Source organism: Meleagris gallopavo, chromosome 1 (genome assembly GCF_000146605.3).
Source record: "Meleagris gallopavo isolate NT-WF06-2002-E0010 breed Aviagen turkey brand Nicholas breeding stock chromosome 1, Turkey_5.1, whole genome shotgun sequence".
In the NCBI taxonomy this organism is placed as follows: domain Eukaryota; kingdom Metazoa; phylum Chordata; class Aves; order Galliformes; family Phasianidae; genus Meleagris; species Meleagris gallopavo.
Genome location: NC_015011.2, coordinates 132,576,883 through 132,590,629, shown reverse-complemented (window position 1 = coordinate 132,590,629; position 13,747 = coordinate 132,576,883). Strand labels below are relative to the sequence as shown.

At 39.6% G+C, this 13,747-nt stretch overlaps 2 protein-coding genes across 4 annotated transcripts in view; both read right to left on the bottom strand.

Annotated features, from left to right (window-relative positions):
• LIMS1 (LIM zinc finger domain containing 1) overlaps positions 1-513 on the bottom strand; it is a 64,819-nt gene extending 64,306 nt beyond the window's left edge. Inside the window, exon 1 of the mRNA XM_010728234.3 lies at positions 493-513. The gene's annotated coding sequence lies outside the window, so the exon portion shown is untranslated. The remainder of the gene's footprint in view (positions 1-492) is intronic.
• Positions 514-6,739: 6,226 nt separating this feature from the next.
• Positions 6,740-13,747, bottom strand: part of GCC2 (GRIP and coiled-coil domain containing 2) — a 29,571-nt gene continuing 22,563 nt past the window's right edge. For all 3 annotated transcript variants that reach the window (XM_010728254.2, XM_019623351.2, XM_019623354.2), the window contains exons 20-23: positions 13,426-13,620; positions 12,538-12,677; positions 11,351-11,552; positions 6,740-10,492 (exon numbers count right to left, since the gene is read on the bottom strand). In XM_010728254.2, the coding sequence (XP_010726556.1) occupies positions 10,422-10,492; positions 11,351-11,552; positions 12,538-12,677; positions 13,426-13,620 (608 nt within the window). In that variant the 3' untranslated portion in view covers positions 6,740-10,421. The remainder of the gene's footprint in view (positions 10,493-11,350; positions 11,553-12,537; positions 12,678-13,425; positions 13,621-13,747) is intronic.

Genomic DNA, 13,747 nt, shown 5'->3' with positions numbered 1-13,747 from the left:
GCGGAGCCCTTGGCGCCGCTTTTCAGGACAGAAGATTGCTGTCGAAACCACGTCAGCTATTTTTGCTATGTCTTACGTGTAGTTTCACGGCAGGGTGCGAACTCTGCAGCCCCCAGAGGACAGCGTGCTTGGGGCGTGTGAGAGCAGCGGGCGTCGGCGCAGGCAGGTATGGGCAACTGCGTGCGCACGGAGGATAAGTGATGGAGAGCGACTTCTTGCGCAGATAACCACAGGACGAGGGACGATGGTTTTAATCTAAAAGAGGGGAGATTTAGATTAGCTGTTTGGAGGACATTTTTCACTGAGAAGCCAGTGAGACACTGGCACAGGCTGCCCAGGGGCTGTAGGGTCTCCTCCTTGGGGATCTCCAGCAGCTGCGTGGCCATGGCTCTGGGCATCTCCTGCTCTGTGTGCCCTGCTGGAGAGGGGGTGGGCCTGAGGGACACAGAGGGTCCTACCACCGAAAAACCCCCACCGGCTAAACTCACTCACCTCCCATCTGGCGGCGGGATTGGCTTACATCATCCAACTAGGCAAGTTCTCATTCTGTGCCTGCTAAGGTAACACTACCCCTTTGTTTTTCTTCCTAATCGAGTTCGGGCAGTCTGCCATGTTACCTGCAGGCAGCTTCACGAATGGCTGTAATTAACCCCAGTGCGCCTGTGAGGAGCTGGGAGCTGTCATGTCGCCTGGTTTCTGCTGCAGAGCACAACTGAGAGCTGCTTGAACAGGGACCTGTGCCCCAGCGTACCTGAGCATGGAGCAGCAAACTGCACAGTGGTAAACCCTGGAAATAATTAACAGCCTGGGCACATCAGTGAGCACAGCTGGTAGGATCCTTCCTTCAGCAAGAGCATTAGAAGGTGTAATAACATGGGAATCATACCCTGTGCAGCTCTCCAGTGCCTTCAAGAGACAGCAGCCCCGGAGTGTGGCCTGCTGGCAGTCTGAGCTCACAATGACACTCATAAGTAGTAGAAGAGCCTTCACCAAGCACTATGCCAAATGCTAAGTACTGGCAGCCCTTGGAAATGCTGCACCGAGAAAGTCCAGGTGTTGTGTTTCAAAGGCACTTTACGGCAAGTTTGTGCCTTGGCTTTGGAGGCTGACTCAAATTTTGGTTTTGACTTCCTGTTCATCAGAAATAACAATTCGTAATGACCTTCATTACATGGCATTAGAGCATTCTGGTATCCTAATTAACTTGTAAAATTCAGCCCAGAGTACTCAAGTAAATAATTCAATAGGATTCACAAACGCACTCAAAAGAAAAAATATCGTTCCCTCCAGTCCTTTGTAATGAAAGGCTATGACTGCTTTCCTCCTACGCAGTTTTAAAAAACAAGATGAGCTGCCTGTTTATTGCTGCTCACAGAGCCGTCATTAAGGTAGATGCTGGCGTGCCTGGTGTTGGGAGTGCCAGCATCCCCAGGAGGTAAGTGAGGAAATGGAGACAGCAATGCTGAAATGAAACTTACTGAGGAAGCTTGTGACAGAGCAGGGATGTAGGACTCCGTATCTCCAGACCAAGCACCATAATCATGTGATTATCTTTTTTTAAAAATCTCTCCGTTCTAAATCAGTTTATTTGAACACGTGTTTTTGGTGTTCTGTTTCCAGAGTGCTTTAAGCCTTCCGTCATTGCTGAAATACTATTGTGTGGTGGTAGGGCTGGCAGGGGGACAAATGACGGTGCAGGACTTTCAACCATTTAGAATTGTACAATTTATCAGTGTTGGTACCACCAACAATACAAGGCCAATACTGTGAGCTTAGGAAAGGAGTAAGAAAGGAAAGGTTGTGGAGAGACGCAGAAGAGAAGGGCTGAAGGGTCTGCCTGCCTGCCTGGGATGGTATCTTTACATCAAGTTCCTTCTCATTTCTAAAAATATTTTACGATTTTGTCATGATGTGAAGAAACTTGAGTAAATATGAGCCTGGGCACTTTAAAATTATCCAATCACTGTGCCTTCTTCACCATCTTCACAGGCTCCACAAGGCAGTGGGCATGGCCCCCAGCTGCCAGAGTTCAAGGAGCATTTGGACAATGCTGTCAGACATACAGTTTGACTTTTGTGTGGCGCTGTGTGGGACTCTGTGATCCCTATGTTCCTTTCCAACTCATTCCATGGTTCTGTGATCTTTATAGCTTCAGCTATAAGGCTTTTTGTAGATACTCCTCATAAGTGCATCTGCCTAGAGAGACAGAGGATGACAAAGAGGTTCTAATTGAGGGCTTGCTGCCCAGAGTTCTTTCCAGCTTACATTTGAATGTTCCTACTTCAGACAGTGAATATTTGTCCGAACTTTTGCTTTCTCTCAGAACTTTGTGAAACTGTAGGTGCTGTATCCTTCCTCACATTGTTATTGACCCTGAGGGCCAGAGCAGACCCAAGTTTGTTTATCCTAATCAATGGATTTCAGCCATCAACAATGTCAACAGTCTTTATATCATACTTTCAAAGGTTTGAGGCTTTCAGAGTAGGGGCTTTTCAGAGTAAGTGTCTTCTGAATAATTTTTCAACACACAGTTTCCAAGGAAATGTTCATAGAAAAACTTAATGAATTCACAAGTTACCAATTATTTAGGTTTCAAACTCTAGCTCAGCATTAATTATTTTTTTTGCAACTCAGCTACAGAAAAAAATAAATTTTGACCACTCTTTGAGCTCCATAACAATCTTTGCTACCTTTGTACTTTGTATATAATTTGCTCAGAATACTGACAGCTTTGTTTTAGTGATCACTCTGACCTCCTTGTGAAAGCAAAGGCAAATTACTGCTTCTTGCATTTTAGCTGTGCCTGGCGTATTTGGCTCTGTATTTGGAAGATGGAGCCAAATATGGAAGATGGAAAGAGGTTGTGCAGGAACCAGGACTGATAACATCTGATAACATCTATTTGATGCTACCAGTTAGAAATACAGACACCTATCAACAGTCCAACATCTGCTCCATGGTGAAAGTCCTGCAGTGGGTGTCATGAGTTGCACATCTTTCTATTGGTACATTTAGAACATCTGTTGCTTTGTATGGCTGCTTGGATGTTTTAGCTAATGGCATTATTCTGAGGTGCTTTAAAGAAAGGATGTAGCTCAAGAGTCAAGAAGCACTGAAGTCAGCCAAATAGCTCGGAATAACTAGAAAGGAAACAAGTTATAACCCGATGTAATTGAAGAATGTCATTTCTTGTTTTTTAAACTTTTTGTCCGTGCAATTTCTGTTCTCCACAGAATCTCTCAGTATCTCTCACTAGGTTTCCTCTATTTTCTCAAAATTCTCCTGCAAGAGAAGTTTGATATATACACTGTTTCCCAGCTGTCTGCAAATAATTGGTTTGAGCAGTTTCTAAGAGCAAGGCTGGTGGAGAAGATTGATGTGGACTCAACAACAGGAGCTGCTGAGGTCTCAGTTGCTTCTGCTTACTTTCATCCCCAGTTTGCAGGAGTCCACAGCCCTCTACCTGAGGTACTGCATGATCACCCCTTTGTGCCCCTGCAAGAGTGCGATGGCTTTGGCCACAGGTTTAAGTAATTCATGTGGATCTCTTAAACATTAACTAGTCTATATAAATATTTAGCTACTAAAAGTCAGAATGATATGACAGGCCTTCTCCTTTGCCAGAAGTAATGCTGAGCGTCAGCAGCTTAACTCCACAAGAGGGAATAAGGAGAGCAAAGCAGCACTTAAGGTAAAAGCCTTTTCCTGGAGTTGTGTAACATTTTCCATGGATTTTATTTTTGAGATGTTTTGCAAGCTACAAATTGCAAGAGATCCAAGAACTAATATGTACATCCACTTACAAAAAGGTCTGAGTGTTCTCAGAACAATCTTCGATTTTCAAGCAATTAAGCTTTCAGATGAGACAGTAAAAAAAAAACCCTTAAATCCTATACTCAGCTGCAGCTGCTATCCAATAACTATCAATTTATAACACTTTCAGATGCCATTACAGGAGGATTGGGGCTGTGCCTGTACCCAAAATAGCACGCTGGTTTTTACGCTGATTACCTTAGATTCTTAAGAAGCTACAGGCATTCAACTGACAGCAGAAAGAATAAATGATTTGCTGATACCAAAGAGGATTTGATTATTGAAGCAGTAACTAACTGATGTCTATTTTTCCACTTTGCTTTACTGCTCTCTATCTTCATTGTACAATCCACTTCATGTTTTGTTCATTTTTACTCATTTAGGAAGGATGGATTTGTGTTTTGTTTTTTTTTCTTTCCAGAAAAAGGCATCAAGGGACCTAGTTTTTGATCTGTGGGGACATGTAGCTTTGCCCTATACTAAACTAAATCTGTTGAAAAGAGGTACTATGTACTGTGGCCATTCTTCCATGAAAAAGCTTAGGAATGCTGTTATCATACCAGGAAAGTTAGAAGAGCCTTTGAGTGCAGTTGGTGTAAAGACATCAAGACCAAGCTGTGTTTAACAACTGAGTTTGCTTTTGCTGTTGTGAGACAGTTTCATTTCTATGGCTTTGTTAACAAAGTTAAAACAGAACATGAAGTTGAGCAATTCAAAAGCAACAGGTAGAATGGAGACTATTTACACTGCAGCAAAGAGAACATGAGATTAGAAATAGTCCAACTGAGACATCCACTCCTTTGCTAATTTGGTAGACTTTGGCCCCCTGGAAGTCTCAACTTCTGAAATGAAAAGTTTGTGGAACAACAGTAAGGCTCCTACAGCATAGGTCAACTCAATCTAAACTGCAGTGAGGACTCAGAAATTAAAAGCAGAAATTGAAAACAAAAACATTCTTTTGATTCTGTAACATGCAGAGGAAAGAATCTTTTAGGCGTCAAAGTGTAGCCTGCTTTCAACAAAACAGTTTTCAGAAAAGTATTCTCTGGATTTGTAAAAAAGAGGGAGAAGAGCATAGTTTATGCCTGCAGCTGAGAGATCTGCCTCTAGTTTTATATCTGTCATGTCCTACGATGAAAGAGGTATGCAGGCAGCATCTTCACGGATGAAGTGTGGCTCAACGCAGCCAGAGCATGCCTCAGCACCAGAACAATGCTAGTACCTGGAAAAGGCATGATTATCTTTCTCTTTGGTAGCAGTAATTGGGCTGTAAAGCCATATAAGTCTTCAAAAGCAGTGGTCGTAAAAAAGCCAAGTGCATTATTACTACTATTCCTCAAATCAAAAAGGCAAGTACAGTGCATGAGGTAGGGATCCAGGTAAGTTAGTTTCAGTCCAGCACAAGTCTTCTGGTGGTTTCCCATTTTCCTTCATAAGCGAGAGAAAGAAAGCCTATGACCACACCTTCTTTGGGATGTGTGCAGAAGTGATGATATTGTCCCAGGGTGCTGGGAACTTTGTCTTCTTCACGTAGCAGAGAACTGCGAGCCTCACTGCTGGAAAAAGCACTGAGTTGCTCCATAGAGACCAGCCACTGCAAGGCTCATCTCCTCTACTTTGGCATCAGCAAGGCACCATTAACAATTTGGTAGTGCCTCCGTACAAACCCATAGCCACAAGTGATCTCAGAGCTGTGTAATACTGATCTCTACCTCACTTGGTGCTGCCTGGCCCTCTGTCCCTTCTCCTGTGCCAGTTCTCAGCAAATAAGGAAAGAGGGGAAAAATTCATAGGTTTATTTGATTGCAAATGAAAGGTTCCCCCACAACCCCACCAGTATTTCAGCCAGTATTGCTTCCAGCTTTTAAAATATGGAACACTTCTCATGAAATGGTGGATGTGTTGTTTATTCTTGTGGTTTCTCAGCCTTTGGTTTGTGCCAATGCAAGACTGAAGGCATTTACTGAACGGTGGTTCAAGCTGTCCTCATTTTCCACTTAGCAGTTCTGTCCAGGTACTTCAGTAATCGTCCTCTCTTCAGAAAATTATTGGATCCTACAATACCTGTCCATCTTCCAGAGAAGGAACTTGAACAAAATCAATGGAAGAGTTGTCCTTTGACTTCACTGGCAGCAATAGGGTAAAAGCAGTAAGAAAGCTGGATACATAGCTCAGAGTTAGAGAAGCACATTGAAACATTGTTTTGGGATATTGTGAAGGCAGGACAAGGTACCAACAGCTTCAGTATACTGCGTAGAAAGGGTACTCCTTGTGTGTTTTGGCCCTGAAAGAAATAAAAAAAAGGTTCTTTTCATGACTAAAGTAAATGCTAGATAGAGATGCATTTGATACGTGAAAGAGCCATCATGGGGTGACTCTATGGGGCGTTGGGCAACCTGATCCACAAGCAGGAATGTTGGAATTAGATGATCTTAAAGGTCCCTTCCAACCCAAGCCTTCAGTGACTCTATGAATCTCTTGACCCTAAGATGTGCCTTTTCATCCATGCAAGACAGTAGTCTATTCAGTTTTGTTTGAAAAGTAGTCAAATTATTCTTTCCCTTAAGCACATATGCAGCATCTGAAAGTTGTTTAGATTACAAATTGATCTTAAATTTCAGGCTCTTTTTTGAGTCTTATATCCATTTGTTCTTAGGTTAACTTCTTTTCACACCTTGATTTTTATTTTATTTATTTTTTTACAATATAATAAAAATTACCATTTTCATTTTCCCCTTTTGTCGATCCAGAAGATCCAGAAGTATCCATCACTATTACTGTGTTACAAAGTAGAGACCACACAGCTACTGTACTAGATCTTCTCTTGAATACTACAGTGAGCATCCCCATGTTTTTTTCTACCTTGCACCCAAATAGCATTTTCTCAGGTAAGAACAGGCATTCAGAGAAAAAGAAAGGCACGCTGTTGCATAAGGATGAAATTTATTGAAGCAATTGCCACATGAAAAAGGCAGCACAGTCATGTTTCCAACCAAAACACTTATCTATTCAAACTAGTGATTCTGAAATTACTACAACAAACATTTTTACCTCTTCATGCATTTGGTTTTTCAGCTTGTGGGTGTTAATTGCTATTTGCAAGGCTCTGTTGGGAGATATTTTCACAGAACTAGTAATAGTGGAGCTATCATATAGTTAAGGAAGTATGGTGCTGTAGGTGAAGCCAAGGCAAAAGCTGAAGGAGAGGTGGTTAAGCTGCCTTCCAAGCCAGTTATTAGAAACTAACAAGATCTGTTAGGTATCTTCCCCAACAACTTCAGGATTTCTATTATCAAAGCACAAGGACAGAGGGAAACAGAGAAAGAAAGATCTAACTTCAGAAAAATATTCTAACTATATAATCTTTTGTTATACTTTAGGAAAGAGGGGTCAGATCAGGAAAGAAAAACAACTCAATTCTCCCACGTACCACTCTAACACTGGCTCCCTCTGGCCATTCCTGAACCCTTAATCCAACTGGGCACACCTACACCGCAGCCTTACAGATTCTGGTCTTCCTGTGTTCCAGACAGAGCACATTTGGCTTGCACAGACAGGGCTCTGTTCTGTCGAAAAAAGAATGCAGAAGGCACATCCATAACCCGTTTTTAAGCCCATGTAGGTAGTTAAAAATACAGTTATAGTGCAGATAAAGTCCTAGAAACTCAGAATTATTCCTTTTTTTTTTTCGGTTATTAAGTCCCTATATATACTCTGCATAGTGACAGTATAGTCTCATTTTTATATTATTCCTTTCCATCCTGAAGCTAGGGCTGAAGGCAGGCAGATAGAAGAATAAAATTTGGTCCTAAGCTCATGAAATCTTTGGGCAGGGGCTACAATTTCTGGGAAATATTCCAACAGATACGGCAGAAAGGGGAAACAAGGGGGAAACAAGGAAAGAAATAGAACCAGAAAGCAAAGTCAGCACAATGCTCCTCCAAAAAAAGAGCACTAGTATGTCAAGAAGCAGCAGTACTAGTTGCCATTTTAAACTGCTTTCTGAAAGCAAATCACAGCCACAATGCTGTAATGTTACAAATGCAAATACATGACATATAAAAACTTTACTATGCAAAATAATCCTGTGTCCAGTCCATACTCTTCTAATGCCATTTACTGCAAGTGCATATTAAACCTTGATACATTTACTTACATCAGTTTTTTGCCACCGAGGTTAAGTTCTGGCAATCTTTGCATCAAAACAAGACTTAGTAGCAGTTATTAAAATATTTTTAACATTAAGACCTTAATCTTCCATTAATAAAATATATATAGCGATGCAAGAGGTGTCCACTACATTCATAAAGACAATGCTTGAGTTTTACTAAGATCAGTAAGTGTGCAACTTGGACCTGGAAAAAGAAGTCACTAAGCAAGTGGCACTTAGTACAGCCAAAGATATGTTATTTGCATGCATTTATTCACAGTTCACAATGTTAAATCTGAAATATTCTGAAATATGTGCATTTAAGAAAGGAACTTGTCACAGATCTCTGGAGGCAGTTGAGCAGACATTGTGCAGAAGGGACTAATTCATGTCAGCTGCAAACTAAGTTTGAACTAAACTTAAAAAAAGTCACTCGTGTGCTTCTATTGTTAAAACCACAGCAGGAGAATAACTTACACACATTTTTATGTGTATCTGAACTCTCTCCCCTAGCTCTGCTCTAGCATTCATTAGAGTGACATTAACAAAATCCAGCTGCAAACAAGAGTTAGTATTAAACAGAGATCTGGAGCAAATCACAAATGTTGAAGATATAGTTATCGTTTCAGAAACACATGTAGCCTCATGCTTGCTATCTGCATCTGCAAACTACAGATGCCCTAATGCTACTGGTTACCAGTTCTGTGATCTGAAAGTCCACACAGGGTGTTTTCACTGGTAGCACAAACCATGAAGATTCCAGTTAGAGCATATAATGGAAGAAAAATAAATTGCGCTCAAGACTGTGGAATTAAAATAGCTAAAGTCTGTTGAATTTGTCAGTAGTTCGTCAGTTGGAAATATATACCAACAGCAAAAAACAATGATAATAAACTGTTCAGTAACTGCTTTTACTAACTGTGCATGTTGACTTTCTGTTCTTGAATCCAGATAAATTTCAGCCCCAAGCGAGGTAATATTAAAGGAATGAGCATCAATCTGCAGGGCCTCAACTAAGATGGGCAGGAAAGAAAGAATACTATTTAGAATTGATATGTACACCAGGAAATGACTCAATGTCAAACTGTGGGAGAGGGCATACTGGGGAAAAAAAAAAACAAACTCCAAAACATTCTGTAGTTGAAAGGTAAGCAGGGTAAAGAAATGACATGTAAGCACTTCAACAATTTACAAATAAATTAAGATAGTGAAAGGCAGCACGGCCTAGAAAAGGGAAAAAAACAAAAAGGTGTTGGATTGATAATAGAAGAAATAACTCAGTTGCAGAGATTTATTTTCTGGAAAACATCAACAAAGGAAAAAAAAAAAAAAACAACAAAACCTAAAGAGACTGGAACAGACATTAAATCATCTGTACAAAAGATTTGTGCAAATGTAGTGTGCAAACAGAAGTGACAGAAGAATACAACGCCTTCAATCTTCAGGACATTTAAAACGTACACCTACTGGTGGAAGCTCTGTCCTTTTCTTTCAAATGTTACCACAAGGGCTCTGATGTACAAACTCACGATTCCTCCTTTAGTATCTTCGATATGACTAAGTACAGGTAGAGACTTTTCATTTAAGTACAGGCATCACTACAGTAGTGTAACATTACTTCCTGGTCATGAACACACACACACACACACACACACACACATCCAACCTCAGGTTCAAAAGCCACATCTTAAGTCCTTTCTCCTAAAACTTGACCTCATGACCAGCTTCTCCTAAAACTTCAGCTTTATGACCACTGGTTCTTGGGGTACTATCCCAAGACTTCCAAAGATGCCATTAATCACCTCTACAGTACCATGCCATAGATGTGCCAAACGTTGTATTTTATATAATTTTAGGCCCCCTTAAGTTTTGTGGACCGCTGCCTTCATATTTTCTGTCCAGCAATTCCAAAAAACATATCTAAGACTAAAAATTTAGTCAAAACAGAAAATCCCTCTTCTGCTCACAACTGACCTTACATTTCGTAAGCATCACCAGAGAGGAAATAACTCTTTGAATTCCTTCAATGTGCATGAGCCATATAGGCTAGCAAGCCGACAAAAATTTGTGAGGAACTGTAAACACTTCAAAATATTTCAAGCCTAGGTATTCCAGTAGCTATATTAAATCATCTTTTTCTTCAAATCAGCATTAAAAGACCTGTCACAAGTTTGTCAAATTCTGTTTTAAGCAATTTACAATTAGTTTGTTGCTTCTCATTATATGTCTGCTCATCAGCTTTGACAAGAAGTTCTCTGCTGTCAGAATGTGATACAGTATAGTCTTTCAGAGCTGATGAGGTGTTCTTCCTTAAGAAGAAACTAAAAAGCTGAAAAATAACACACAGAAACAAAACCCCATAGTTCAACGTTGAAACACCAGTGGATTGTTCTTCTACTTTAGGATTTCTCTTTTTGTAATGGTGGAATGCGTTTAAAGATGCAGCGCTTCCACTGTCTCATCGAAGTCCAGACCAGCTGTGAAGGTATGAAGCCCACCCAGAGGGCCGTGAGGAACTCTCTTCCTCACCTGGAGGAGGAGAAATACATTCTGTAAGTTTATGAGGCTAGACGTTACACAATTTGGAAACTTGATCTTCATTTTTCCCTTCTCTGTCAAGTTTTCAGCTGTTCTTGTCAATTTGATGAAGAGATAACATTCAGTACTTACACTTTGCAAAAGATGTGGACTTTAATCACCCAGTACATTTTAAAGAAACCATTTTATCATCTTCCTTAGGAAAAATCCAGCCAGTTAGAATGCCCAAAAACACTGAGATGCTATAGGCTTAGTTCACATATAATTTTTCCAAACGCAAAGCTTATTATGGAATGGATTCCAATGTCACTTACTCATGTGCTTTTCTTCACTCGTTTGAAATGCTTACATACGCACACACTGTACTTACTCTTTATTCTTTAAGTAATTTTTCAATCAAGTAAGCTAATGAAGTACTAGAAACTAGCTCGTTATTTATATAACTTTAAAAGATCATATCTTAAGAAGTAGAGGGACAAACAAGATATCAGAGTATTTAAAGAGTAGCCAGAATATTATTATACATTATTACAGCTCTTGGGCTTATTTCTTTTAAAGGCTCAACTATTCCTCCTTCCTTCCCTAGTTCCAAAGGTTCTTAATCAGAAAGCATATTTTGCTGAAAAGGTTTCTTTAAAGCTAATTCATTGGAAGTAATAATAGATCTGCAGTAATGCCTTGAGAGGACCATTTTAATTAACTTTTTAAAACATCTGCCAAGAAAATCATTCATTTATATGGGAACCTCTATTTTAAGATCACTTTGGCAGAAATCTTTACTAAAACATATGAACACGTTACATTACAACTTACTGTCATTTTCTAAAATGTGCCAGAACCCCCACCTACCTTGGGCAATTGCAACCAGCTTCCCTTTCTCTTCAGGGCTAAGTTGCAACATGGTGTCTATTACTGGCAGCAGCCTCTCTCTTTCACTTCCTGATTTTAGGAATATGAACTGCAATAGAACGTTCTTCAAATATTCTAGATTAGCCACAGACTTTTCTCTCTCCTGGTTTCGTTCCAGTCTTCTTATTTCACTTTTAAGAAGCTGCAGGTGACAAGGAAAAAAATAAATTAATAAAAGACCATGCAATGTTTTTTTGCATCATGAGATGAACACTTGAAGAAAGGTATTAAGAAGAACTAAAAGGAAAATTATGCAGCTTGCTTCAAAAAGCATAGTGTATGTGTAATGAAGTAGTCAAAGCCAGGCTGGATGGGGCTTTGAGCAACTTGGTCTAGTGGTAGGTGACCCTGCCTACAGCAGGAAGGTTGGAAGTAGGTGATCTTAAAAGGTCCCTTCTATGATTCTGGACAAAAACCCAATGAAACCTGAACAGCTGATAATATCCGGAAAAAAAATAAAATATAGATAGATACATCAAAAATAATTTATTCGGATAAAATCTGTACAGTAATTATAGTGAGATACTGTGCTGAAATTCACTTTCAATGATAAAGAGTTCAGAAGCTAAAAAAGCAACTTGGATCAGAGGTTTAACAACATTATCATGCCTTAACATTTCTTTTATGATTTCTTAGCCTGTTTTGAGAATACGTTACCTTTAAAAATGTTTCAAGAGAAATCCTGGAGATGTGATCAAATACAACCAAATTTTGTTAGTACGTATACCTCTAAACACGCATCTTCTTTTATATTAAGACAGGTAAAAGGGATTACAGGGAGAGGGACCAATGTTTCCCTTGGAATTTACTGTTTTTAGCTAAATGCAAACAGTAAAGGCTCTTTAGCAGATACTAAACTTCCAAACTCTGCCTTTTTTGTAGAACTAGTAGTAGCTTTTACTTCCCCTCTTCCCCTAGATATGAGAAACTGGGGAAAAAAAATCCTCAAGTCAGTTTTAAAAGTAATGTCTACTCTTGTAAATAAAAAACCCCTCAAATTAAAGTTTTGCATTCCCAAATTTCTATAGACTGCCATTTTTTGAAACATATTCAGTGTTAAACATTTCATCTAGGAAATACACCATACAAATTACAGCTGTCCCCACATTTACTGCATGCCTGCTGACCTTTATTTGCTCCATTAGAATTGCATTGGTCGCTTCTGATTCACGAAGTAATTCATTCAGGTGATCAGCACTCTTTGTTGTTGTGCTTAGTTTCTCAATCAGTTCATCCTTGGTGAGCTCTGTTTGCCACTGGGATGTTTCTGCAGTGAATTGAAAAAGAAAAGTGAAGGAGGAGGAGAAAGGACTTACATCTACTTAATACTAAGTTAACATTATGACTTGATTAACGTAGTTTCTAAGATGTACACAGGAAATGAAATCCATGCAAACTCAGACTGCCAACTAACTTCATCATTTCTGCTGCTGCATGCTTGTTTTGTGATTTATTTTTGTACACAGACATTTTTAGAACTGATTTGCCAGTCTCCTCATAAGTACATCAAGATACATGGTTTTAATTTACCCCCTGCTTTCCACTCACAGATGAAGATTTTTCAACATTTCTCCACACGGTATTCAGGAGACTTTAAAAAATATGGTTAGATGCTACCACTTATTTTCTACTTTTTGGGACGCTGTTCTTCATGCTACCTTTCATTTCGCTGAAAAAAAAACTATGAATAAGTTCCTGTTCTAATAAACCACATTAAGTTGAACAATTTATCCTTTCATTAACAAGAGTCTCAAGTAGAGACTAGTCATTTTGCACCAGAAGTTCTGTAACCATTCAGACATACTCACCCATCCTCTTCCCTTTAGAAAGTTAAAAATATGAGATTTCATTAATTAGTATTCAAGGAGAAGACTCATACAAAAATTCCAGACAGTGTACGCTCAGGGCACTAATTAAATGTCTGTACTGCAACTAAAAGCATGAAGAACACAACATTCTCAGATATTTTGAGGGCACAACCTCCAATGCTTATAAAAGGCACGTGTTCTACCTACCAGGTTTTGTTTCTGGAGAGTTTAGAAGCTGTTCCAAGGATGGTATGTAGGTGCTGGCTGAAGAGACGGACTCAGTGTCTGTTGTTTCCATACCTTCTCCTTCCTCCCTTGCTACAGCGTGCACATCTAGAACAGGAAGGTCCATGTTTCGCCGTTCTCTTAAGTTCTTTGGTACAGGATTTGAAACAGCTGGACCTGAAAAGTACTTACTGATGTTTGTCATTGAAATAAAATAGATGTACACCTATGAAATAACTCAAGCTATCTCAAATTGGAAAGCAATATGTAATCTACAGACTTGAAAGCTAGATACAAGCAAGTA